We start from the raw sequence: 24,275 nt of genomic DNA, 5'->3' as shown, positions 1-24,275 counted from the left end.
CAGTTTCAGGTTAATCCTTCTATTAAGAGGAAGACTATTTTGTTGTGTGTGGAACTGCATCAGAAGCAGTTGGTGAATCCCTCTATGCGAGGAAGATTGGTGAATCCCTCTATGTGAGGAAGATGTCTTTGTAACAGCAGTGTTGGCGAATCCCTCTATGTGAGGAAGTGTTTGGGTATGATAGAATGCCCAGCAGTTGAAATTAAAGGGGAGTGTTGGAATGTTAATTCCAACTGCAGCAGAGTTTGCGGACGTGGACCGTGACAGCGATGGCAGGGCAGTGATCAACCAAATCCACCATCAACTCAGCAAGCACGCAGCCGTACCAACGCTGAAACCGTTCAGCAAACCTGCCTGAAGTATTTCGCACCAGCTTTCCGGCGAAGGGATATTCCGGCAATCAACCCCGATAAAATTTAGAGTTGACGCGTGGCTCTCCCCATACGTCAGCCTACACAACATTTCGGAGGCTAAAGTTCTGTAGCAAAATGCCTCCCAATATCTTTGTCCGCCGTCCGATCTGCTCCAGCATTCTCGTCCGTTGATCTATTCAAACCTGCATACGAGCCAAAATTTAAATGCATTGCGTGGAGTAAATCAAACGTTTGAGTTGACTGCCGATCTGTCAAGCAAATTAATGAAGTACCTTCACCATGCTGAAAATTAAATGGATTCGTAAGTTGTTGGTAAAACTTTAAGTTTTAATCATACGAAAGCATGGGCACAAAATATATTGCTTTTATATTTGTTGTGTGTGTTGACCATTTTCATAAAAAAAAAAAAATATGTATTACAATGAAAAGAACGTGTATTGTAGTGTGTGGAAAATAGAATAGGGGCAGAGTAAAAATAGGTGCAATATGTAGACCATTTTTGATAACACGCACATATGAATAAAAAGAGGAACGAAGAAGGGGAATAGAGAACTTTGGTGTTGCACAGCAGTGCATAAAAATCAGTTGCTCATTGTAATGAAAATCGTGTAGTGTGAGAGAGGATAATGCACAGCAGTGCTATCCGCGAAGAACAAGGGAGATGCACAACACTGCATAGAACAGTGTTGATTTTTAAATGTATTGGATTTGCATTGAAATGCAAAAGAAAAGAGCGCACAGGTATTTTTGAAATTGTGAATGTAATGTAAAAGTTTACTGCATATGTAAAAGTTTGTTTTACAACAGTATGTGTAAAATATTTTTACAGCAGTATGTGTAAACATAGTTTTACAGCAGTACTGTAAAAAGGGGTTTTACAGCAGTAAACCCAGCACAGTGAATTCTCAGGTGGAGACATAGTTTTGTTTTTTGATAGGTGAAAGTAATTTTGGTGAATCCCTCTTAGCAAAGAGGATGAATATGTATGAGAGTTGGCTGAATATATTTTTGGTAAATCCCTCTGAGTGACAGAGGATGAATGTTGTTTGAGACATTTTGTTTTAATGAATAGAAATGTTTTATGGCTGTGTAATACTCTGTTCTGAGATAATTTTTTTATTAAAAACTTCCCTGTGCAAAAAGATCCTGTGGCAGAAGGAAACAGAGCATTGGCTCTGTGGAGTTTATTTGTGTGTTTTTGGGATTTTCTTAGAAAATTCCACAACAAACAATGCAACAAATCTCATGCGTTGTAGTTGAAGCTTAAGATACGAACATTTTGATTAGATCTGAAAGAAATCCAAGCTGCCAGGCATGGTTTGATATGCGCAAACACCTCCTACCTGCCTTGAGAACGTGAAGCATCATCACCATCACTGCCATGGGTGACTTCAACCCTGCAATCCATCCACGAAGCGTATGTCCCAAAAAAATCTGTGTGATATGTGGAAAGCCTATTCTTGTCCTCGTTCGGGTATCCTGACCCATGTGTGCCATCACCAATAACTCTAAACCACAGTCCAAACTATTGTCTGCATAAATGCCTCTGCAATTCCAACATGTGTATCATATAGTGCTAAAGAATCTGTGTGGTGTAGCTTGTGCCTTACACCATGGCCAGAGGATGCAGATCTGATCTATTTATAAGATTGGCCAATTTTATGTTCCGATTGGCAAGTGGGAAGTGATTCTGTTTGATGGAAAGTGGTAAAGTCCTCTTCATGTGCAGAAGATCATGGTTTTGTAACGCATGCAATAATAAAGTATATTTATGAAGGCTTCACTTTAAATAGCTTAATGGGATGAACTAGATGGAGGAATGGTAGATGCAAATCCATCAAAATATGAGTGTGAACATTGTGTATGAAAATTGACAAATGGATAGGATAGGTTAGGTCAGAAAATATTGGTATCTGTAAATAACATATTCATTATTGAATAGATTAATGTGACGCTTATTAGTTATAAGTAGTTTTTAATAAGGTCAAGTGGGTGTGATCTGTTTTTTAGAAGTATAATTTATTTTATAGAAGGTTAAGTTGTAGAATTGTCAATGTCTTTTGTACCCACAATGTTATCTATAACAGAAGACTATATAGTCAAGAGATGGTGGCAATTCCATAAGAAGCTTTAGTATCAAGACTAACCTGTTTTAGTATCGAGACTAACAAGGATGGTTTGAAGCATTTATGTCTTAAATGGACCAAGTGGGAAGCTCAAAAGTGTGGTGAAGAAAAGAGAGTGAGATTTCAAAATGGATATGAGAGCTAGAAAAGAGAGTGAGATTTCAAAATGGATATGAGAGCTATTGATGACTGTATCGAAGAAATGTGACAAAGAATCATTTATTGTTGTAATGTATGTTACATGTAAACATTAAGGGAGAATGTTCCACGCAATGCTTCCATGTCATGTGTAGTTGTTATTATGAATAAAGAAGAATCATGTTGTTGTTTCCTATGAATTATAATTGTGATCTAGATGTGTCTAAATTAATAATTTATATACTATATATGTGTAACTATTATGAAAAAAAAAATGTAATTTATAAACTTAGCTCATCTTAAAGATCAATGCGAAATCTAAGTTCCCCGTTTTCTGTGTCATATTCGGTGGAAGTTTAGTTTAGATTCAGTTGAAACAGTTATAATCTCATAATGGTAAATTTCATCTATTCAAAACATTTAAAAAAATACACACACATACTACTTTACTCCATACATCCATCAACGGAACATGCTTAAAATCGTTCCGAATTTATGTCCTGACGTAACTCTGGTTACTTCAATTTATCAAGCCGAAAGAAGATGGCTAGCAGAACCAATTTCAGATTACGCAATTGTAAAAGTCATAAGAATCTCTACCAACTGTCATAAGCGATTAAAATGAAGCTATCGAGACTCCCAATTATGCAATTGAGGAGAAATATGGTACTAATACAAAATATCGCCACCCCAAGTTGGCAGTACAGCTCTATACGCGATGCATACATCAATTCTATGCTACAGCAACAATCAGAGTCGGGGGCTAATTTGCGTATCCTATTCAACATTATGAATACTAGCCTCCTGAAGTACTCTCGGAGTAATAACCACTTAAAAGCGGGTGATATTGTCGGATCACCTCCGCTTCTTCGCTTCAGCGTTACTCTTACACAAGTTAGCCTTGATACATATTAGAATCGCTTAAAATTGCGGTCCTTCGAACGTCTGGCCAAATTGCCAATTCGTAGGAGCAATGTTATAGGAAGTGATAGTTCTCCCGTTGCTGGTGGTGACAGAGTCTGCCCATTTAAATAGGAGTTGCTCTGCCAATTCTGTCCCCAGTTTCGGGACATTGCTTTCCAACTAGTGTTGGAAACCGCCTCCACATCCCCTGCACCTCCTACATTGGTAATGAGTACCTAATTGATGTAGGAGTGCCCATTGATCGTGAATCGAACTCCTCCCTTCCTCACGCATGGCACCCTGCACGCATATATATTAACCTTGCAGCTAAGGATTTCATCCTAATTAAAGTCCAGTTGGAAATAAAACTTCAGGTTGAAGAATAGGATTATAGTGTTATCAGACTAATTAGGGTAGCAATTAATTACCTTCTGAATATGATTGGAATAATGCCACTTCTGTATATGGCGATCTGCTGAAAAGCAGGTTGAGCCATGTGGAAGTGTTGGAGAGGTGGATTGCACCATCCTCCATTGTCGTTGGGAAGAGCATTGTTAGGGGGACAGAGGTTAGTCGCAGTAACTGTCACAGTGCTTGGTAGACACCACTGAGGGTTGTAGTGGTGCTTGCATTTCATTTGGTATCCCCAAGAAACCGAAGGTTGTGGCCAGTATTACGGGAGCCATTTCACAACGAAACAGATGCTCACTTAAAGATAGGTAGGTTTCCTATTAATGAATATCTAACGCTAGAACTAAGTAGAATGGAAAGTAGAACCGATCATCTGAGTCGATGGCTGATTGGTGAACTCCAACAGATATAAAGAATCGGGAGGTTGATAAGTTATCGAAATTTCTTCCGCTAACGTCGGCACCCACCGCAACGAGCGGATATTGTCTAGATATTAATATCCGTTGGAGAGTCGTTGGGTGCACAGTGCACATGCACCGCTCGTTCAAACTTTCGGTGACATCTACACACGGGATTCAAGAATCAGGTGAATATTGCGATGATCAAGGGTTTCTTATTTTCAAAAGTCTGACCACAATATGACCGACACTACTAGAACTAGGGTTTCTTACTTTCAAAAGTCTAACCAAAATATGACTGACACTACTGGAACTAGAACTAGGGGTTTTTATTTTCAAAAGTCTGACCACAATATGACCGACACTACTAGAAAGGCCGGTGGCCCGTGGGTGACAATTAAGGTTTATACTTCTCATCTTACGCCAGTTTTACGTACGTTGATCACAAAATTCATGTGTTTATTCATATCATTGCTTGAATTTACGTATCATCTTTTATAAATTGTATTCTTTTCTAGGTAGAGGTATTTGTTTTCTTATCTAACGGAGTCGGCCAGTGTTTGCAAATACAAAAGCATATATGTGAACTGTTTCAACGGTCCTCAACGCTGAAGTGTTGTTTACAAGCAAAAACAAGCAGCTACGTCATAAATGACTGGATATTGCTATCTATGTTAAATCCAGGATAAATTTGTTCTTAGAAGTATGGCCTTTTCTTATTGGTCAAGAAATTACTTGCATCTAATTCAATTCTAATGATTAAATTTCATAAACAAACATCACACTAAAGCCATTCCTACCATTTCTTTTCAATTTATGGACCCGTCAACATAGTTAAGGTCTATATAGTGTGGGCTACGAATGTAACCTGTCGATGGTCTAGTGTTTGGTAAATTATGTTCACCGAGTACAAAATGGCTGCTTGACCAAACTATCCCTGTTACATGACAAAACTGTGCCCGCAACTATTCTAGTTTTAAAGGAAAATAAATGATTAGAGGTATAATCGAACATTTTGACGAGCATTACTGAAATGTATATTGTTTCAAACGTCATTTCAGCGTGTGATAAAGAGGTGATAAAGCTGGGATGATAAAGAGCCCATCTAAGTCGAAATATAAAGCGACAGTACTAAGCGGAAGAAAGTTTTTTGATGAGGACATAAAGTAACTATATGATGTGAAATTTGCTCCAACATAGATAGATAAATGAATTTGTGCTCGTGAGAGGACGAATTTTGCAACGATCAAAATTTTGAATAAATGTAGAGCAGGGGATGAAAAACTTAACTATAGTTAATATGATAGTAGTTTGAAAATAGTTAATTATAGAATCTCATATAATAATATAATACTAATATTATGAATCTATATAAAAATTTAAATGAAATTAATAATCAGTAATATAATTATTTATTTATATGAATTTTTTTTTTACTGTTTTTTTTAGATAACTATATATTAACAAACATTCAAAAAGGACTATAAGGGGGGAAGTCAATAAATAAAACAAGGAAGATAACAAAAGCTAAGAAGGATAAGGGGGAGGAGAGGGAGGCAAAGTTAAGAGGTGAGAGCTGGAATCCAGCGTTTACTTAGCTTCCAGTCATCATCCCTATTCAGGTTATTGGAATGCCTCTCAATCTCAATCGCTTCCTTGAGTTTCCTGTGGTGGAAATGACCAATTTTAGCAATGAATTTAGACTCTTCAATGCAGACATGGTGCTTAGATTTCTCAGCATGTTTTGCAAGGGCTGACATGCGGGAGCGATTATGTCTGAGGTCAGCCACATGTTCACTGATCCTCTGCTTAATAGATCTCCAAGTTTCTCCAATGTAGGGGATACCACATGAGCAAGGAACAAGGTAGACCCCTTTTGAGCTCATTGGGTCAATAGGGTCCTTGACTGACCTAAGAGAATTTTTAATGGTATTGAGAGGCTTGAAGGACGAAGAAACATTAGTTTCCTTAAGAATATGGGCAATCCTATCAGTGATCCCTTGGATATACGAGAGATGAACCTTAGAGATAGGATCAGAGAGGGCATATTTAACCTTCGGTTCCTTGCTAGCTCTGTGAAAAGCCTTAAGGCTATGGGATCAGTTGTACCCGTTATTTTAAAAAACCTCAAGAACATGAGATTTCTCCTGATCAAGATGCTCGTCATCAGAGATTCTTAGGGCACGGGTAGCGAGAGTGCTGAGAACCCCAAATTTCTGAGCAGGGAAGTGCTGAGAATCGGCATGTAGGTACTGTTCTGTGTGAGTCTTCTTCCAAAAAACTTGGTAACAGACGGACCCATCATCCTTCCTAGAAAACAGGATGTCAAGAAAGTGAAGGCGACCATTCTCCTCCACTTCCATGGTGAACGTGATGGAGTATGATTAGGAATTAAGGTGCTCAAGAAACAAATCTAGTTTCTCTTGACCATGAGGCTAGATGACACAAGTGTCATCAACGAACCTCTTCCATTTTTTAGGACAATATTTGGCCGAAGCAAGGGCCCTGGTTTCAAAATCTTCCATGAACAAGTTTGTGACAATAGGGGAGAGGGGGGAGCCCATCGCAACACCACAATTTTGTTCATAGAATTCACCCTGAAAGCTAAAAGAAGTGGAGGTGAGGCAAAGGCCAACTAATTTGGCCGTGTCTTTATCGGTAATACGAGACCTTTGTTGAGAAGACTAAAGACAGAGGGATAGAAATTCTTGCTTGATAGATTAATAACATTCTTGAAACCCCTATAATTATTATCATCATAATCATCATCATCATAGCTGGTGTTGTTATAACTATTATTATTGTAATTATTATTACATCTATTATTATTATAGTCATAAATATTATTATTATATTTATTACTATGATATAAGTTATTAATATCGTTATTGTGATTAAAGTAATTAGTATTATTACTATCAACCTTAAAAAGTAAATTGTTATTATGAACGAGGTTCTTAGAAATATTCTTGTTTTTATCGGAGATATTAGAGTAGATGTTGTGTTTATTTATGTTATGTCTATTAAAATGAAAGGGCCGAGAGGAAGACAACATGATTAGGGATGGAACGGTGGAGGAGAAATCCGCTAAGTTCGAATTGATGGAGGAGGAGAGAGGTAGACCGATAACCAATGCCAGGGGCGAGTTGGAGGGAGGGGGGAAGGAGGATTCCGTGGTGGAAGAAGTCACTCAATAGCATGTATCTGCGTGGAGAGGGGGAGGGATGTTGCAAAGAGCGGACCTGGACCTCTCAACATAGTCAGAGGACTGGAAAGTTATTGAGGAAGGTGGAGGTATGAGCGAAAACGAGGGGTTAGCATCGAGGGAGGGAACGGAATGGAAGAGGTTAGACCGAGGGGACAACGAACTCACTAGGTTCATCAACAATGCTGCAGAGGGTGGTATCGCCGATGGAGATGAGAGAGAAATGTCAACAGCTAGTAGAGAGGATCGAGCAGGTGTCGAAACCGAGTCCGTGAATGGATCCATGGGAGATCTGGAAGGAGATATGTCAACAGCCATCGGAGAGGACCTAGCGGGTGCTGAAACCGAGTCCAAAAATGAATCCAGGATCTGGAGGATGGGTCAGTGGTAGGAAGCAACTTGAAAACTTGTGAAGAGGACTAAGAAAGTGCACCAGAAACATAAACCTGAAGAGGGGAAGTAGAAGGAATCCGTCCAACAATTTTGAGAGAACACCCTGGGGGAGAGGGGGAAGATGCAAAATTGGGTTTTGAAGGAATTTGCGTGCAAACCCAATTCCTCAATGGAGAGACCTGTTCATTTTTTACTGCACTAGCCGATTGAAGCGGTCCAAGCTAAAGACGAAACCGGAAGAGCGTTTCCCATAATTCAATAGCCTTTCGAATTTAATGAAATGCTTTTTCTTGGAGGATTCTTCCAATCGGAGGGCCTTCGCTGCCGAACTAAAGTCAATCACATTCCACAAGGACACTGAGATCTGGTTTGCTAGATCCAAATGGAGCCAGAGAAGTCTTGCTCCCGCGCATCAGCCTTTGCAAAACATGCTAAGAAATCTAAGCACCATGTCTGCATTGAAGAGTCTAAATTCATTGCTAAAATTGGTCATTTCCACCATAGGAAACTCAGGGAAGCGATTGAGATTGAGAGGCATACCAATAACCTTAATAGGGATGATGGCTGGAAGCTAAGTAAAAGCTGGATTCCGGTTCTCGCCTCTTAACTCTGCCTCCCTCTGCTCCCCCTTATCCTTCTTGGCTTTTGTTATCTTCCTCGTATTATTTAATGGCTTTCCCCCCTTATAGTCCTTTTTGAATGTTTGTTAATATATAGTTATCTTAAAAAAAATTAAAAATTTTGATATAAATAAATAATTGTATTATTGATTATTAATTTCATTTAAATTTTTATATAGATTCATAATATTAGTATTATATTATTATATAAGACTCTATAATTAACTATTCTCAAACTACTATCATATAAACTTATAATAGTTTATCGGATTTTAGTTATTTAACTTAGCAAATATGTTAGTTCTTTAGTAACATATTATCATATAAAATTCTAAAATTAATTATTTTCAAACTATTATTATTAGATAAATTTATAATAGTCATATGACATTATTATATAAATTTATAAGATTTGAGTTATTTAATTTGGTAAATATATTATATTTCTACCAACAAAAAACAAACTTTTACCTAATATTATTATAATCACTTATTATATTGACTAGTTAATTGACTAGGTGACTGCTTGCTTATATTATTATTTTATTATTTGCGAAACGTCGACCCAATCCTTTAGATGTGATTAATCCGAAAGACTATCTCTCTTAATTATGGATCACAAAAGTCTTCGATCTAACTTGATTGAAATTGTAATTTTCTTGATTTAATACTTTCAAAAATATCTAACTTATAAGGTTTACAAAATTTATCAATAATTCATTCAATTTTTGTAGAAAAATATATTTTTATTTAGAAAAAGGAATGAAGAAAAAACATAAAATAGAATAAAAAAAAGATGTTATAATGGGCATAACAATGTAGTGAAATTCACCAAATATTATTAATCAATAAAATTGAAAAACATAACCATAGAAATCAAAACAATGATAGCTCATATAACACTATATAAGTACTGTTATCACTTAAGAATTCTAATTTCAAAACCGCTCACATTAGTTTGACTATAAAAATTCGGTGCTAGTCTAGGTTTGAGTTTTTGTTTGCCTTAGAGTCTGAGTCTTAGGAGTCCATTATGCATCCTCATTCACCACCGGTCTCATAATTCATACAATTTCCATGTGTCAGTTTTGTTCAAAGGTTATTATGTGCTACAAAGCTCTTTAGGAGATTTCGTAGCGCATAAGTCAGTTTTAGGTGTTTTCGCAGCGCAACATGTTTCAGGTGATTTCGTAGCGCAAAAACCTGGTCTAGGTGATTTTGTGCTGATCCATAACAAATCTCACCCAGCTGTCATACTTATCAGAATCTGCGGTGTTTTAGGTCGTTAGGTGTCTTGGTATTGGCACATGTTGCAGTTGTTGCTGAGAAGGAGACAAAGGGTTCTGTTTACAATCTACATGTATTTAATGGAAAGTTGCTCGCTGGCATCAATTAAAAGATTCAGTTATACAAATGGGAGAACCGTTCTTTTGATGAAGCCTGGAAAACAGAATACATCGTCTCAAGAGAATCAACTGTGCCACCTGGTTTATCTTATTGAGAATGCCATTATGAATTTGCCACCTGGTCACGGAGATGTTTTCCCTGCTCTTTTGAATAGTGAGAAGCTTGATGAACTACTCTCACAGGATGTAAAAGGTGGTACGCTTATCTCTTATGAAGGCTGCGTTCAGCTTCCAGAGATTGCACAGGTTCCAGAGGAGCATATTCGCGAGTTCAAGGTCATTTTCACCTGCATCTGTGGTGGATTGGGCAGGCAATAGTTGGAGATGGGAAAAATCCTCGCAGAGAAATGCAACAGATTGCTGAAATTGAAAATCAGGCAAAGGAAGCAAACAAGCTCACTGCAGTTACCACGAGGAGTCGGACTACAAATGTGCACGGTGATAAGTTGATTGTCACCACAACTAGTCCATTTGAGCAAGCCGCTTTTGGTTCTAAAACGGATTGGCGTGTAAGGGCAATATCTGCCACAAATCTCTATCTCCGAGTCGATCATATATATGTTAACTCTGATGATATCAAGGAAACTGGCTATACATACATTATGCCAAAGAACATATTGAAAAAATTCATTTGCATAGCTGACCTTAGGACTCAGATTTCGGGGTACATTTATGGTATAAGCCCTCCCGACAATCCACAGGTGAAGAAAATTCGTTGTATAGCTATGCCTCCACAATGGGGAACGCATCAGCAAGTTCATTTGCCTTTGGCTTTGCCGGAGCATGAATTTTTGAATGATTTAGAACCTTTGGGATGGATGCATACACAACCCAATGAGCTTCCTCAATTATCACCTCAAGACTTAACATGCCATGCTCGAATCTTGGAGAATAATAAGCAGTGGGATGGAGAGAAATGTATCATTCTTACATGCAGTTTCACTCCCGGCGCCTGCTCCTTAACTGCATATAAGCTTACTCCAATAGGTTATGAATGGGGGCGGCTCAACAAAGACACTGGAAGCAATCCACATGGTTATCCCACGAAGAAACAGAGTTTGAGCTCAAGTTATGCCAACCTGGTGAAGCTTCTTGTGTGGCGCATATAAGAGACAGGGTGAATGCTGATGAATCAAGTTTGAATGTTTCCTATGAAGCTCCAGAAATACTTCAAACATGCCACTTGGAAAAGATAGTGAAATCACTTGCAGCAGATCGTTGTGTCTTTGGTTCTCGTGATGAAATACTTGATGAAAATGTCCATTTAAGCCAAGACCAACTTCTACACAGGTTTCTTTGTTTTCATGACAATCAACAAATAGCAACTCAGGAACAAGAATCAACCAGTAATCCTGAATGGATACAAGGAGAACATTTTGTGCATCAAGCCATACAAAATTTCAGGTTGTCATATGCATTAACAAACATAACTCCAGTGATGAAAAACTTGTCAAGCAGTGCGAGGATCAACAAGTCTATTTATACAAAGTTTAAAGTAGACGAGCCAAAACCATGTCAAGAGCTCGCAGAGGACTTTGGGTTATAGGTAATGCCGCAGCACTAAAACAGTCAAATAGCTGGTCAACGTTAATTGATGATGAAAAAGACAATTCAGCAGAAAATGACAGTTGAATGGCTCCATCATACCTTCAGAATAGCCCAATTATTTGATGATAGCAGAGGTCCAGATTCCCCTGCAAAACTCTGAAGATAACATCATTGGAGGTTTTGAATCCACTGAAGCCAAAGTACAAATAACACAAAATATTAATCATGAAGGAGAAGTTAACAAGGCTCGCTACATGCCACAAAATTCATTTGTCATTGCAACGAAGACAGTGAGCTCAGATGTTTATGTGTTTGATTACAGCAAGCATTCATCAAAGGCTCCTCAAGAAAGGGTTTGCAATCCTGAATTGATATTGAAAGGTCATTCTAATGAAGGATATGGTTTGACACGGAGTCCTCTCAAAGAAGGTCACCTACTAAGTCGTTCAAACGATGCACAAATATGCTTGTGGGATATAAACGCTGCATTTGGAAAGAAAGTGCTTGAGGCCAATCAAATATTTAAGGTTCATGAGAGAGAAGTTGAAAATGTTTCATGGCATTTTAAGCACGAATACCATTTTGGCTCTGTTGGAAATGATTGCCATTTTGCTCATATGGGACATGAGTACACCTGCACCTAACAAGCCTCAACAATCAGTTGTAGCTCATCAGAGTGAGGTTAACTCTCTGGCCTTTAATCCGTTCAATGAGTGGCTGTTGAGAAAAGAAAGCTCAAGACAGTCAGAGCTTGGATGAAGACTAACGCTCAGCAGTTTCGTAGCGCGCTACAAAAATGCTGAAGCAACACAATCTAATTTCAATTAACCGGTTTTTGAATATGAGCGGGAATTTTGAAAGGGTAATGTCTACAAGGTATGCAAGGCATCTGCTGAAGCTATTAAGATTCAACCAGGTCAAGACAAGTGGAGATAATATGTATTCGAATCCAACTTTAGATTTTTGTCATAAAGTGAGCATATTTACCACACTTCAGGATATGTAAAACAGTTTGCAAGAATTTTGGCTTTCACGCATGAAAACGGTGGACAACACATCAAAGACGTGGTGGTCTGCTCCATTTTGGGTAATTAAAAGATAAAGGATATACTTCGTGGGATCCGAACATTTTGAGGCAAACTAAAGACCGGTACACAGGGGTAGTTTCCTATGTTTCAGGGCATTGTAAAACATGTGACATTGAAGATCAACATGGAGCCTTGAAGATCCATCACAACCAAAATAAGAAGGGAACCAGATGTCAAAGAACGAGGATGATTGTAGACCAAAGCTGTTATGAAATTAGAGTCCCACTTGATTTAGATATCTAGAAGGTCTAGTTGAAGTTTGTTACATTTAATAAGCAGTTAAAAGTTAAACAGGTGTCATTAGAAGTAATTCTCGAGTTCCCCTAATGTTTAAGGAGGAATCTCAGTCAGGTCTATATATAGGAGAAACAAAAATGTAATAGAGGTGGGAAGTTTATGTAAAAAAGCCTTGTTGTGAAGCTTATGTAAAGACTCTGTTCTTTTGGTAATACAGTAATGGTTTTTGCTGCTAAAGAATCATAGTGACTTCAATGTATGAATTCCTCTTGTTGTCTTTCACGTTGTTTACAGTTTGATGGGTACTTGAGTACTTGGAAATCATATGTTGTGCTCTAATTTCTTTCATGTACTCATATACTGTCCCTTTTGTGTCTGTTGTACTTTAAATATATTGAAGTCTGAATGCCTTGATTTCATTGCAAAGCCAATTCACTGTTGACGCTAAATGAGATATGACTCCATGAGCCCAATGGATTGCTTGTTAATTTAGATTTTACCAGCCTCATTCCTATTTGTTTTATAAAAGAGTTAGCCATCTCAATCACAATCACAAATCTTAAACCCTTTGAGAGAGCCCTCTCAGGCTAAGGAGGCTAAGCCTTAGCTAAAAGATTGGTCTGAAACAGTTACTTGAAGTCCTCCTGGTTTGCAGCCTTCCAGGGCCTGATTTTGAGATAACAAGTACAACAACTTTTACATACAAAAATTATTTAGATTCTTTAACTCATAATTACAAATCCTATTTCCTATTGTATTTAGAATGTCCTATTTCCTATTGTATTTAGAATGTCATCCAATAAAAAAAATAAAACCATATCAATGGATAAAAAAACCCAACTCAAATGTGGATTGGAAATTCATTTGAGTTGGAAATTCAAAAACTACAAAACTATAACACATATACCAAAATGTAAAACTATCTTAACTCTATTGAGATTAAAAAAAATAAAATAAAATAAAAAAATAAATCTTAGCAAATCTATGATAAGCTAAATTGTTTTAATTGAAATATAATACGATATTGGATCTTTTATGAATATGAGTATCTCTTTGCTTGTTAATATTTTTGTTGAAAAATATTTTCTCACATTATTGGGCTCTCCACACTAGTTAATAATTGTCATTGCATCATTATCAGTATAGTGGATTGGATTTCCTATTAAGTAATATATATATATATCCTATACCTTTATGTTAAAGTAAAATGAGGTTTTGAAGATGTTTTCATCATGCAGGTATTTAGAGCTTGTTGCTTCTTTTTGATAAATTTGTAGTATTACCCATAACCAAGGAGATATAACTTTCTATCTTGTAATTAATTTAGTTTCAATGGAAATTATGGTTATTATTGTAGTAGAAAATGGAATTTATAAAGTTAGTGATCAATAAATTTAATGGAAACATCTTAAACATTTGCAAATTCAAAATGGATTATTTCTTTATTGTGTGTGTATTATTTCTTTATTATGTGTGTGTATGTGTGTGTGCCTGAGAGAGGGGGAGAGAGGGAGAGCAAGGATTTCATTATAATGGAAAGAAACATAATATTATTAAGTGGAATGATTGAAACAAGGCAAGGGATAAGTTCCTTTTCTTGATAAGCCTTAGATTGTTTGAATTCATGGTGAAGGTGATGGGGAACAATGAGACAATTAAGCTTTATTTTATAAATAGGGGGGCTAATATTCGGTACCTCATACTACCACCCTAGTTACTCCTGGGATAGAAATCATATTCCATAAAGATGAAGGATGGTGACAAGGTGACCAATCACCCAAATACTGCAAAACACTTTTAAATTAATTCAAGGCCATTAAAGATGAGGTGAAGGATGTTTAGGAATGCATTGTCTTCCTTTTCTTTTTACATACTTTATGTGGTAATTGTGTTCTTGACATAAGTGGTAGCACTAATAGGAGCATATCATGATATATGAAGTTATTTGTCAACAATCACTGAAATAAATATCAAAAGATAGTTCGAAATAAATTATTAGTTCATAAGCATTGTTGACAAGATGATATTTTAAGGAGAAAAAAAAACATGGTGAGACTACGAGAAAACCAAGAGGTAGTAGAAGAAGAAATAATTAGAAATTAAAATTTTAAAAGTATAAGAAAATGGCGAACATGAAAAAATTGTACTTATGTTCTTGTAGAAGTAGGATGACTCTCCTATCAAATTTTGGAACATGGAAGGAATCCTATTGTATTTTGAAACAAGGAAGGAATTTGTTATCTTGTAGCAAGATTCTTCATATCGAATTTCCAAGAGAAAGTATGAATTCTGGATTCTAGGTTATCTTCCCATGTGTCTCTGTAAAGGGCATGGTTCAAGGGGAATGGTATGATTCATAAAGGGATCATATTCTTTCTGGAATTGTAAGTCATGTGACAATATGGGATTGTAAATCACGTGACAATATGACATAGGACATGGAGGAAACATGGACATGAGTATCCAATAGTGGATACATTGACCCAAAAAAAATACACTTTTAACACTTTATATATATCAAATTTCAAATTTCAAATACAAAAATGAAAGGTAGAGAGACATGTCCAATATTTTAATAAAGCACAATGTCTATAAAATGTTGATACAAGTAGTTACTACAGTGATGATTATCAAACACATAATAAATTAGAATATCTAATATATATGTAATCATAATATATATGTGTGTATATATATAGTGTCACAAACACTATAGGTAGGAATGCTAATGATAAGTACAAAATAGGATAATATATACTAGAACCATATATGGGATAATCTCATAGATCATCATTATCACTAGTCCTATTCCATTTTAGAATCATCAAAATCAACACCCTTTCCACTACTCTCTCCTCCATCCTCTTACACCTCATCCTCCTTAATATTCAATCCAAGATCTGCATCTACTAGTGTGGAAAATGACACCTCAAGAGGATCACCATCACCAAATGTGCTCAAATATTACTTGGGAGCCTGCACTGATACATGTGGATCATGGTATACATTCTCATTCTTTATACTGGGAGAGGGGGTCAAGGGATACTTTCTCCATAAACTTCATTGTTCTCTTTGACTATGCCAACTGGTCTGTCAATTGCTTTGTTGGCATGGCTATCCGCGTCCTTATTTTGGTTTCTCAGGATGTGATTTAAGGTTATATTTCCCAGACTTTCAAAACTTGCTCTGATCCTTATATAGATTTTATTGATGGCTATGCTTTTGAAGTCCCTATTGGCATCCAGAGCGGCTATTATGATAGAAAAGTCCCCTATTATTATAGGGTTTTTGAATGCATTTTTGTTTAAAATCCTTGTGCCTAGGAGAAGGTTGTATGCTTCAGCCCTGTTGTTTGTCATTTCTCCCAGGCTCCATTCATAGGTTATTATTTTTTGTCGATTCGGATCTATTATAACTCCTCCTGCCCCTGCTTTGCCTAGGTTATTTTTTGCAGCTTCGTCAAAAAAGAGAATGTGTCTCTTCTGTTCTTTTATCCATTCTGCAAATTCTTTGTCCTCCAATGTTAATTTCCAATTCTTGTTTGTGTGGGATTCTTTATTATTTGCTGTAACTGTTGCTTTTGCTTTGTTTTCTAACATTGATTTAATGTACCAGTCTTTCTCTTCTTGTTGTAAATTATTCTGATCCATTTTTGAGATTCCATTTGTATTGATTATCTCTACAACTTGGCTCCAAGTTTTTCCTAAGATCTTGCCTAGATTTGGCTTTTGTTCTTTGAAAATGCATTTGTTTCGGGCTAACCAAATTTGCCAAAATAGGATTGAAGGGAGACATTTCCATATCCTTTTTATTGTTGCCTTTTTTTTCTTTGTATATGGGTAGCTTTTATCCCAGTTTTTATGAAGAATTGTCAACTGGATTGTTGGATTTATGTTTATTTCCAAAGGACTTGTTGCCTATTTCCAGCACACTCTCGCCACCATACAGTTAACGAATAGGTGTTGGATAGTTTCTTCCTCCTTTTGACACATGACACATTTTGAGGGCCCTTGTATTCCTTTTTATTTTGATTTTTAGAGGTAATAATTTTACCTTTGAGAAGGGTCCAGGTGAAGAATTTAATTTTGGGCAGAGTCTCTGAATTCCAAGCTGCCTTCCAAAGACTCTAGTCATTTTGATTGTGAAGATTTTGGAGGAGGTTGTACCCAAATTTCGCTGTGTAATCCCCTCCATTTGGGTCCCAAACAAAGTCACCTTGCTCTTCTATGTTGATGGGCGCAGCCCCAACCAAATGGAATTTTAAAATTTCCCACTGACTTTTAAGTCTTGATGGAGTGGCCATCTTTTTCCATGTAACCTAGTTATTCTAATCCTAATCCGAAATAGAATAAAGTGTGTTAAAACTTTGCTCTTCCATCCATCTCTGAAGGCCCCTTAAATTTTGTTGCTGGTTTAAGGTGGTCTTTTCCCATTATTCTATCCTCCCAGATAGAAATTGTTTTGCCATTCCTTGGATTTGTTGATATTTGATCTCTAATAAGAGGAATTATCCTTTTAACCAATTTCCAGATTTGGGTGCATGGCCTGTCTGGAATAGTATTAGTGATCATCTTTGTTCTATGACCATTCAAGTATTTCATTGTTAGTACTTTTTCCCACCAGTGGCTGTTCCCATTTATCATTCTCCAGATAATTTTTGTCCCCAGGGAAATGTTCCTTAGTCCTGGCAGTCATATTGCTATACCTCCTTTTTCATAGGGAAGAGTAACTTGCTCCCATTTAACAAGGCTAAATTTTTTATTATCTTGTTCTCCTCCTTGCCAGAGGAAGCTTCTAATTATCAGTTCCATTTGCTTGTGGCCGCTTGCCGGAGCCATAATGATTGCATACTGATATATAGGCAAGGTCGAGAGAAGTGCCTTAATCAGTGTCACTCTTCCTGCCAGGTTGAGCCACATCACAAAATTCGACCCAAAACATGGTCTTTTAACCCCAAAATTGTCCTTGGGGGATCCTGTTCCCAACATGAGTTTACAAGCAAGCCTGATATGAGTGGAAGTAAGGTTTAGGAGCTCCATTGTTGTATAGAATACAGTTCCATGGGCCCATAACCCATAGGATTCCAAAGGTGAGCACTTATGCTCACAAAATTCAAGAGCCATCAAAGTTTGAAATACGTAGACCCAAAAATTGTTTTGTGTCACTTATAAAAGTAAGAGGATGTTGATTGGGTGATGTGAGAGTGTGGGAAACCTCTTAGTGTGACTATTATCTCACCTATGAGCTGCATCATCATTTCCATTTATTGCCTTTAATATTTTGTCTTGGTATTAGAGCGGGAGGTAAGAAAAATTAGAGGATTGATTGAGAGGTGTGTGGTGTGTATGTGAAATGGTCTTGTTGTTTTGTGAGGAAGTGGAGATGGAAGTTAGTGTGATTACACATGGATCTATGCAACATTATAATGAACCATGTTGAAATTGTTGTCTATTGTAGCCAATCTGTGTACAAACTTGTGTGAACAGTGGGTCATGTTGTATCACTTCGAATTAGGGTTGGATTTTTGAGCACTCAAGGTCTCCAAATCTACGATACCCTCTTAATTGACAGCAAGATCAAAAAATAAAGAGTCGTATATTATGTCAATTATTGTCTATTGAAAAATGTGTGGACTGTTGTATTGAAGTTGTTGTCAATACAAGAATGTTGGAGATGTTGCAATGTGAACGAGCATCAGACTATCAAGAATGTTACACTAAGAAATATTGTTGTGTGGGATTCTATGTAAGCTACATGCGTCTAAATTGAGTTAGCTAAGGATTGTTCAAGTCATGAAAGCTATGAGATTACTGCATGTGAGACTGTGTTGAGGTGTTGTAAGTTGCATGAATGGAAAAGGATTCGATTGATCTGTATCTTGAGTGAGTTACAAGAGAGTTATACTTAAAGAAGATTTCTCTCTTGATGATTCTATCCCATTCAAAATATTTAGATTTGGAAAATTATTTTCATAGCTGAAACTCATATATTTTGAAGTCGAATTTGGATATGGGGAAGAATCTTATATGGTTAACTGGAATTGTGAATTATGTAGAAGGTATTATATTTTTCTTGTTGTCAGTGTGATCGAAATAGACTGGATCAACTGCTTTTGAAATTGATGATGGGCAGGTATTCATCCACATATCTTTTATTGATCTTATCAACAACAAAGGAGGTGGCAACATCCTAGGGCCTCGAGAAGGTAATTTTTTGTGGGAATTATTTCTTATTAAAGGTGTGCTTAATGAATAAGTCTTTGGAAAATCCTTATTTAACTGAACCAAACAAGTTAGACAAGTCCAATTATATGAATTGTAAGTTCAATATTCATACGTTGATGGAAGGGACAAATGTTTGGCCCAATGTATATAGACATGAATCCAAACTTGAAGTCCTTGCAAAGGTTCATAATTGGGAGCCCCATGAGAGAAAAGAAAAGTTGATTCTAAAAATGTTCGTGAAGGACAATATTAATTTTCATATCAGAGACTACAAGAATTCAAGGAGAGATAGAATACCCTTAAAGGTTTGTATAAAACAACCAATGCAAATCGATTTTAGATCTCAAAAAATCAATTTCTTTCAATTGAAATAGAGGAGAATGAGAATGTGATAGTTTTATTTATAGAATCAGATATTTGAAAGAAAAACTGGGTGATATTGGTGAAAAAATCTCAAGCAAAGATATGGTAACTATGACGTTGAACGATATTTTAGAATAATATTGTATGTTTTGTTACAGGTCTCTTTGTAACATGAGAAACCTCACCTATATTTGATGACCTCACTGTATTCTTTGGCAAGAAGAAGAACAACGAAGGAAAAATATTAATTGTAGGTCTCATTATTTAGGCTTTGCGTTGATAGCAAAAGGAAAGCATTGTTCTCGAAGAAATCCATGGGAAGCAAATAAGGAGAAGGATGTAAAAGATATGTAAATCCACCATGTGCAAAGCCACATCAAGCTATTACCCAACGAAATTTCGATGTTAATATTAAAAAGAATGATGCATGTTCTTATTGTCACAAGTTTCAATGTTATTCAAAATTAATTTACGTGAGTCCAGACATAGAAATAAAGGGAATATTGGAAATTTTGTTGATAAAGGAGAAACAACGTATTATGAATTCAAGAATGTGGTAATATATATCTTGTGGATGATCACTCACATCAAATCAAAGGATATGGTGTTGTAGATGTAACATTACAAAATGGTTGTGTTAAACAAATTTAAAATGTTTTGTATTGGCTATTTTAATCTCAGTTTTTACCATAATAAATTAAGATTTGAATGTATAATTTGTAAGAGCAAGAGTCATTAAGTATTGGTATCTACAACTATGACAACCCGATCAATTAAGTGGTTGGTATACTTGATCGGCATCTTTCTCCAACTTTCATATGCCATTAGATATCATTATAAGCATAAAATTACTTACTAATTTCATTGCGCAGGTTTAGTTAATTTTTATGATTTTTTTTTTGTTTGGCAATATAAGATGTATCTTTATTTACTATTCATTTGATTTATAGAAATACGTTAAATCACATATTAAGTTAAATCTTAATTTAAATTCAATTAATTTCAAAATAATATATTTATTAATTTAAAATAAATTTTTTAAATGTATTTATCATGGTAATTTTATAATCTAAATAATAAATTATTAAATTTTTCTTTCTATTTTTTTAATGTATTTAAGATAATCTATTATTTGTATTGCCAATTGAGAAAACATGTAAATAAAATATATTAATATAAATAACAAAAACTCTCAATTGATTTTGAATGTAAAAAATAAAATATTGGATATTTAAATAATCTCCACAAACCAAAAAGATTACTAGTTCTCATTAAAATCCAAATTTATTCAATAATAACTTGGTAGATTAATTTTTGTGATCAATCACAAAAAATAAACACTCTAATTGAACTTCAAATTATAACCCTAATAACCTATTTAGATAACTACTCTTATCTAAAACTATATTTTGAAATTTTTACAATTTTTAAAATACAAAACTTAATTTTTTTTTTTTTTAATACAAAAGCAACATTTTTAATAAAGAATTTACTATTTTATAATTGAAAATTTCAATAATATTTTTTAATATATAAATTATCAGTAATACTTGTGAATGCTCGGATAAAATGGATGTTTCCATTTTTTGTATTGGAGGATTGATGTTTCTGTATATGTATAAATGCCCCTCTGAGATAAATGTTTCTATATATTACGATGGTTGGTTAGATGTTTCTATATATATAAATGTTCTATATATATTACGATGGCTGGTTAGATGTTTCTATATATATAAATGTTCTGTAAGATAGATGTTTCTATATATATTATAATGGCTACTTGATTATTGACCATAGGAAAATCAAATATCGCTCCTGAACAGAAGCGAAACAATGATTAAATTATATCCCTATGGCTGCTTGCTTATTAAGCACAGGAAATTCAAATATCGCAGCAGAGCATTGTACCCTCTGCTCAGCTGTTCAGAATAACAACCCGCAGTGGAGGAATTAACTTAATTGATTTCGTTAACCAAAGATTCCGTATCTTATCGAAATTAACGTATTAAATCAGCGAATTTCCGAACTCTTTTGCCAAGACGGCCGAACTTGGTAACTATGCTTCAAACCACAGAAACGTCTGAACAATGGCGAAGTCCCCAGTCAAACGCGTTTTCGCAATTTAGCGGGACGGCGAAGCAGGAATATGTGTTGCAATAAAATATTAGATAACATTCGCAATTTCGCAGCACCGGCCAGAAAAACAGGAATTGTATGAGGGGAGTCGAGATGAACGGAGAGGCTTTGAATGTGTGCAGCGCTTTCACTGACCTGTGAAATAAATTTGTCAAAGTTCCATCTAAATTTAAGAAAAAAGCTCGCCGACCAAGGTAACAATGATCGTATCGCTTAAAACACTTTGCTTCAACTAATTAGTCCGAAAGGTGTATCGTTCCCAATATATATGACTACGTAAAACACTTCGCTTCAAAATCAATTAACTCAGTCACGACAATGCGCGAGTAGAGGTAATCAAAATCTCCAATAATTGCCGTCAACGATAACAATTAAAACATAAAGCTCCAATTTACAGAATTTAGGAGAAACATGTCACTGATACAATATATCACCGTCCCCAGTCAGCGCAGCAATATACAGGACGTGTATATCAATTCTATACAGCAGAAACAATTAGAAGTGGGTAGCAATCCTCGTACCCTTGGTTAGTGTGGAATACTGCCTATTGTACTATCGGAGTAATAACCACTTTAAAAGTGTGATATTCTATCATCGCGTCGGCTTCGTTGCTTCTGCGTTACTCTTGGACAGGTTAGTTTTGAAGCAGATGACAATGGGCTAAAATTGCTGTCCTTCAAATGTCTGGCCGAATTGCCAATTTGCGGGAGCGACGTTATAGGATGTGATGGTTCTCCCATCGCTAACGGTGACCTGGAAGGAGAGAGTCTGCCCATTCAAATATGAGTTGCTCTGCCAATTCTGTCCCCAGTTGCGGGACATTGCTTGCCAGCCAGTGTTGGAACCTTTGATGGAAACCGCCTCCACATCGCCTGCACCTCCTACGTTGGTAATGAGTACCAAATTGAAATAGGAGTGGCCATTGATCGTGAATCGAACTCCACCTTTCCTCACGCATGGTACTCTGCATACATAAATATTGACCTTGCCGGTTAGGATTTCATCCCAATTAAAGTCAAGTTGGGAATAAATTCTAAGGATTGAAGAATAGGAGTGGAGTGTTGACAGACAAATTAGGGTAATAATTAATTAATTACCTTCTGAAGATGATTGGAACAATGCCACTTCTGTATATGGCGATCTGTTGAAACGCAGGCTGAGCCATGTCGAAGTGTTGGAGAGGTGGATTGCACCATCCTCCATTGTCGTTGGAAAGAGCAGAGTTAGGGGGGCAGAGGTTAGTAGCAGTAATTGTCACAGTGCCCGGTAGACACCACTGAGGGTCGGAGTGGTGGTCGCATTTCATTTCGTAACAGGCTCCGCAAGTAGCGCCATTGTTGAAAAGCGCCGTGCTCAGAGCTGCAGTGTTCGTTCCATAGCCTTGGCTATATAGGTTACCGTATCCGCACGCACCACCTGTCAAATTAATTTCACCATCGATTTGCTTTAGCTAACATATGGTATTAAATTATTAATCTAAAGCTGAAACTGCAAAGCGAATAGTGTCTGCGCCCTCCGAGACGTCCACAGGGCTGGAGTTTTGTGGAGGTATGAACTTACCCATTGTGCCCGACGCATCGCTGCCACCGTAAAACGTAGCATGTGCAGATTGCCAGCCACCATCTAGTGCAAAAGCCGCACCAGCTATCCACAAGAGACTGAACATCGTGGTCAGTGTTACAGGCGCCATTTTACGGTTGCTTAATATAAGTAGACTTCAACTGAACTGATATCTGGGGTGAGAAGTAATGCCTCAATCCACAACTGAGTCTTGGACTCCGAGGTTTCCCAATAAATAGAATTGGGAGGTGGACAGAGGATCAAATTTTCTTCCGCGGATGGCGGTACCCATCGCAGCGTGCGGAGATATGATTCGCTGTTAAGATATTTGGTGGACGTACGCGGCACGTTCAAACAAACGGTGGCCGGCGTTTCTTATATTCAAAGGTATGACCATCCTATAACCTTCACGGCCGGTGGGCGACGATTAAGCGTATAATTTCTCTCTACTTATAAGTGCCTAAAGGTATATGGTTATTCGTGTCTTCGCTGGAATTCAGGAATTACTTTTTATAAATTATATATAGAAAATAATATATATATTTTTTCAATGAAGTGGGAAGCGAAGCAAGAATTTTCACATGCAAAGCATGGATCTACATAGATTGAATTTTCACATGCAAAGCATGGATGTACATAGATTTCTTATTTTTACAATCAAGTGCGGAGCGAAGCAAGCGTTTGCAAATGAAAAACATGGATGTCAACTGTATCAATTGACATTGGAAACGTCCACTTTCTACGTGGAAGTGTAAAGGCAGAGTGATAAGGACGAATGTAAGTTGAGTACTAAGTGAAAGAACTTTTCGTGATAACAATAGTGAGATGGTTAGATGAAGACATGAAATAAATTTAATATGGGGTAAAAAAAATAGAAATGTAATATGAGGTTATATATATATATAATTCATATGAATATTTATGATATGATCTCGTAACAATGTTATAGAATAGGGAGTATTGAATGTTCGGTTATAAATTACCTTTTTATAATGGTTATATTTTTTTTTATAAAGAGTGTTTTTTTATACTTAATAATATATAATTTAAAAGACAAAATTCTAATGATTGAAAGCCAAATAGAGGTTGCAAAAAGGATGTTAATGTTTACGAAGGGGCCACAATCTTTAAATACAAATTTTATT

General features: G+C 36.3%; 1 protein-coding gene and 3 pseudogenes across 1 annotated transcript; 2 read left to right on the top strand and 2 right to left on the bottom strand.

Annotated features, from left to right (window-relative positions):
* Positions 1-3,559: 3,559 nt before the first annotated feature.
* On the bottom strand, positions 3,560-4,190 carry LOC149164777 (expansin-A8-like; annotated as a pseudogene).
* A 5,745-nt stretch (positions 4,191-9,935) lies between these two features.
* On the top strand, positions 9,936-11,083 carry LOC149164776 (pre-mRNA-processing-splicing factor 8A pseudogene; annotated as a pseudogene).
* A 403-nt stretch (positions 11,084-11,486) lies between these two features.
* Positions 11,487-12,281, top strand: LOC149164775 (histone-binding protein MSI1 pseudogene; annotated as a pseudogene).
* A 9,654-nt stretch (positions 12,282-21,935) lies between these two features.
* On the bottom strand, positions 21,936-23,316 carry LOC149164774 (expansin-A8-like). Its single transcript, XM_089430981.1, has 3 exons — positions 23,131-23,316; positions 22,668-22,986; positions 21,936-22,534 (listed from the first exon to the last, which is right to left on the bottom strand). The coding sequence occupies exons 1-3, from the start codon at positions 23,258-23,260 to the stop codon at positions 22,231-22,233; spliced, it is 753 nt and encodes a 250-aa protein (XP_089287107.1). The 5' UTR covers positions 23,261-23,316; the 3' UTR covers positions 21,936-22,230.
* Positions 23,317-24,275: the final 959 nt, after the last annotated feature.

This window comes from Pinus tabuliformis, chromosome 5_1 (genome assembly GCF_031772625.1).
Source record: "Pinus tabuliformis cultivar Carrire ecotype Pingquan chromosome 5_1, CPIR1, whole genome shotgun sequence".
NCBI lineage: Eukaryota > Viridiplantae > Streptophyta > Pinopsida > Pinales > Pinaceae > Pinus > Pinus tabuliformis.
This window is presented reverse-complemented; position numbering and strand designations above follow the sequence as displayed.

Bases quoted from the DNA above. Each gene is read 5' to 3' on its own strand.
- LOC149164774 (XM_089430981.1), bottom strand. From the start codon at position 23,260: ATGGCGCCTGTAACACTGACCACGATGTTCAGTCTCTTGTGGATAGCT. The intron at 22,987-23,130 runs GTAAGTTCATAC...TTAATTTGACAG, and splicing joins CGATGCGTCGGGCACAATGG to GTGGTGCGTGCGGATACGGT. The intron at 22,535-22,667 runs GTAATTAATTAA...TTATGTATGCAG, and splicing joins GTTCCAATCATCTTCAGAAG to AGTACCATGCGTGAGGAAAG.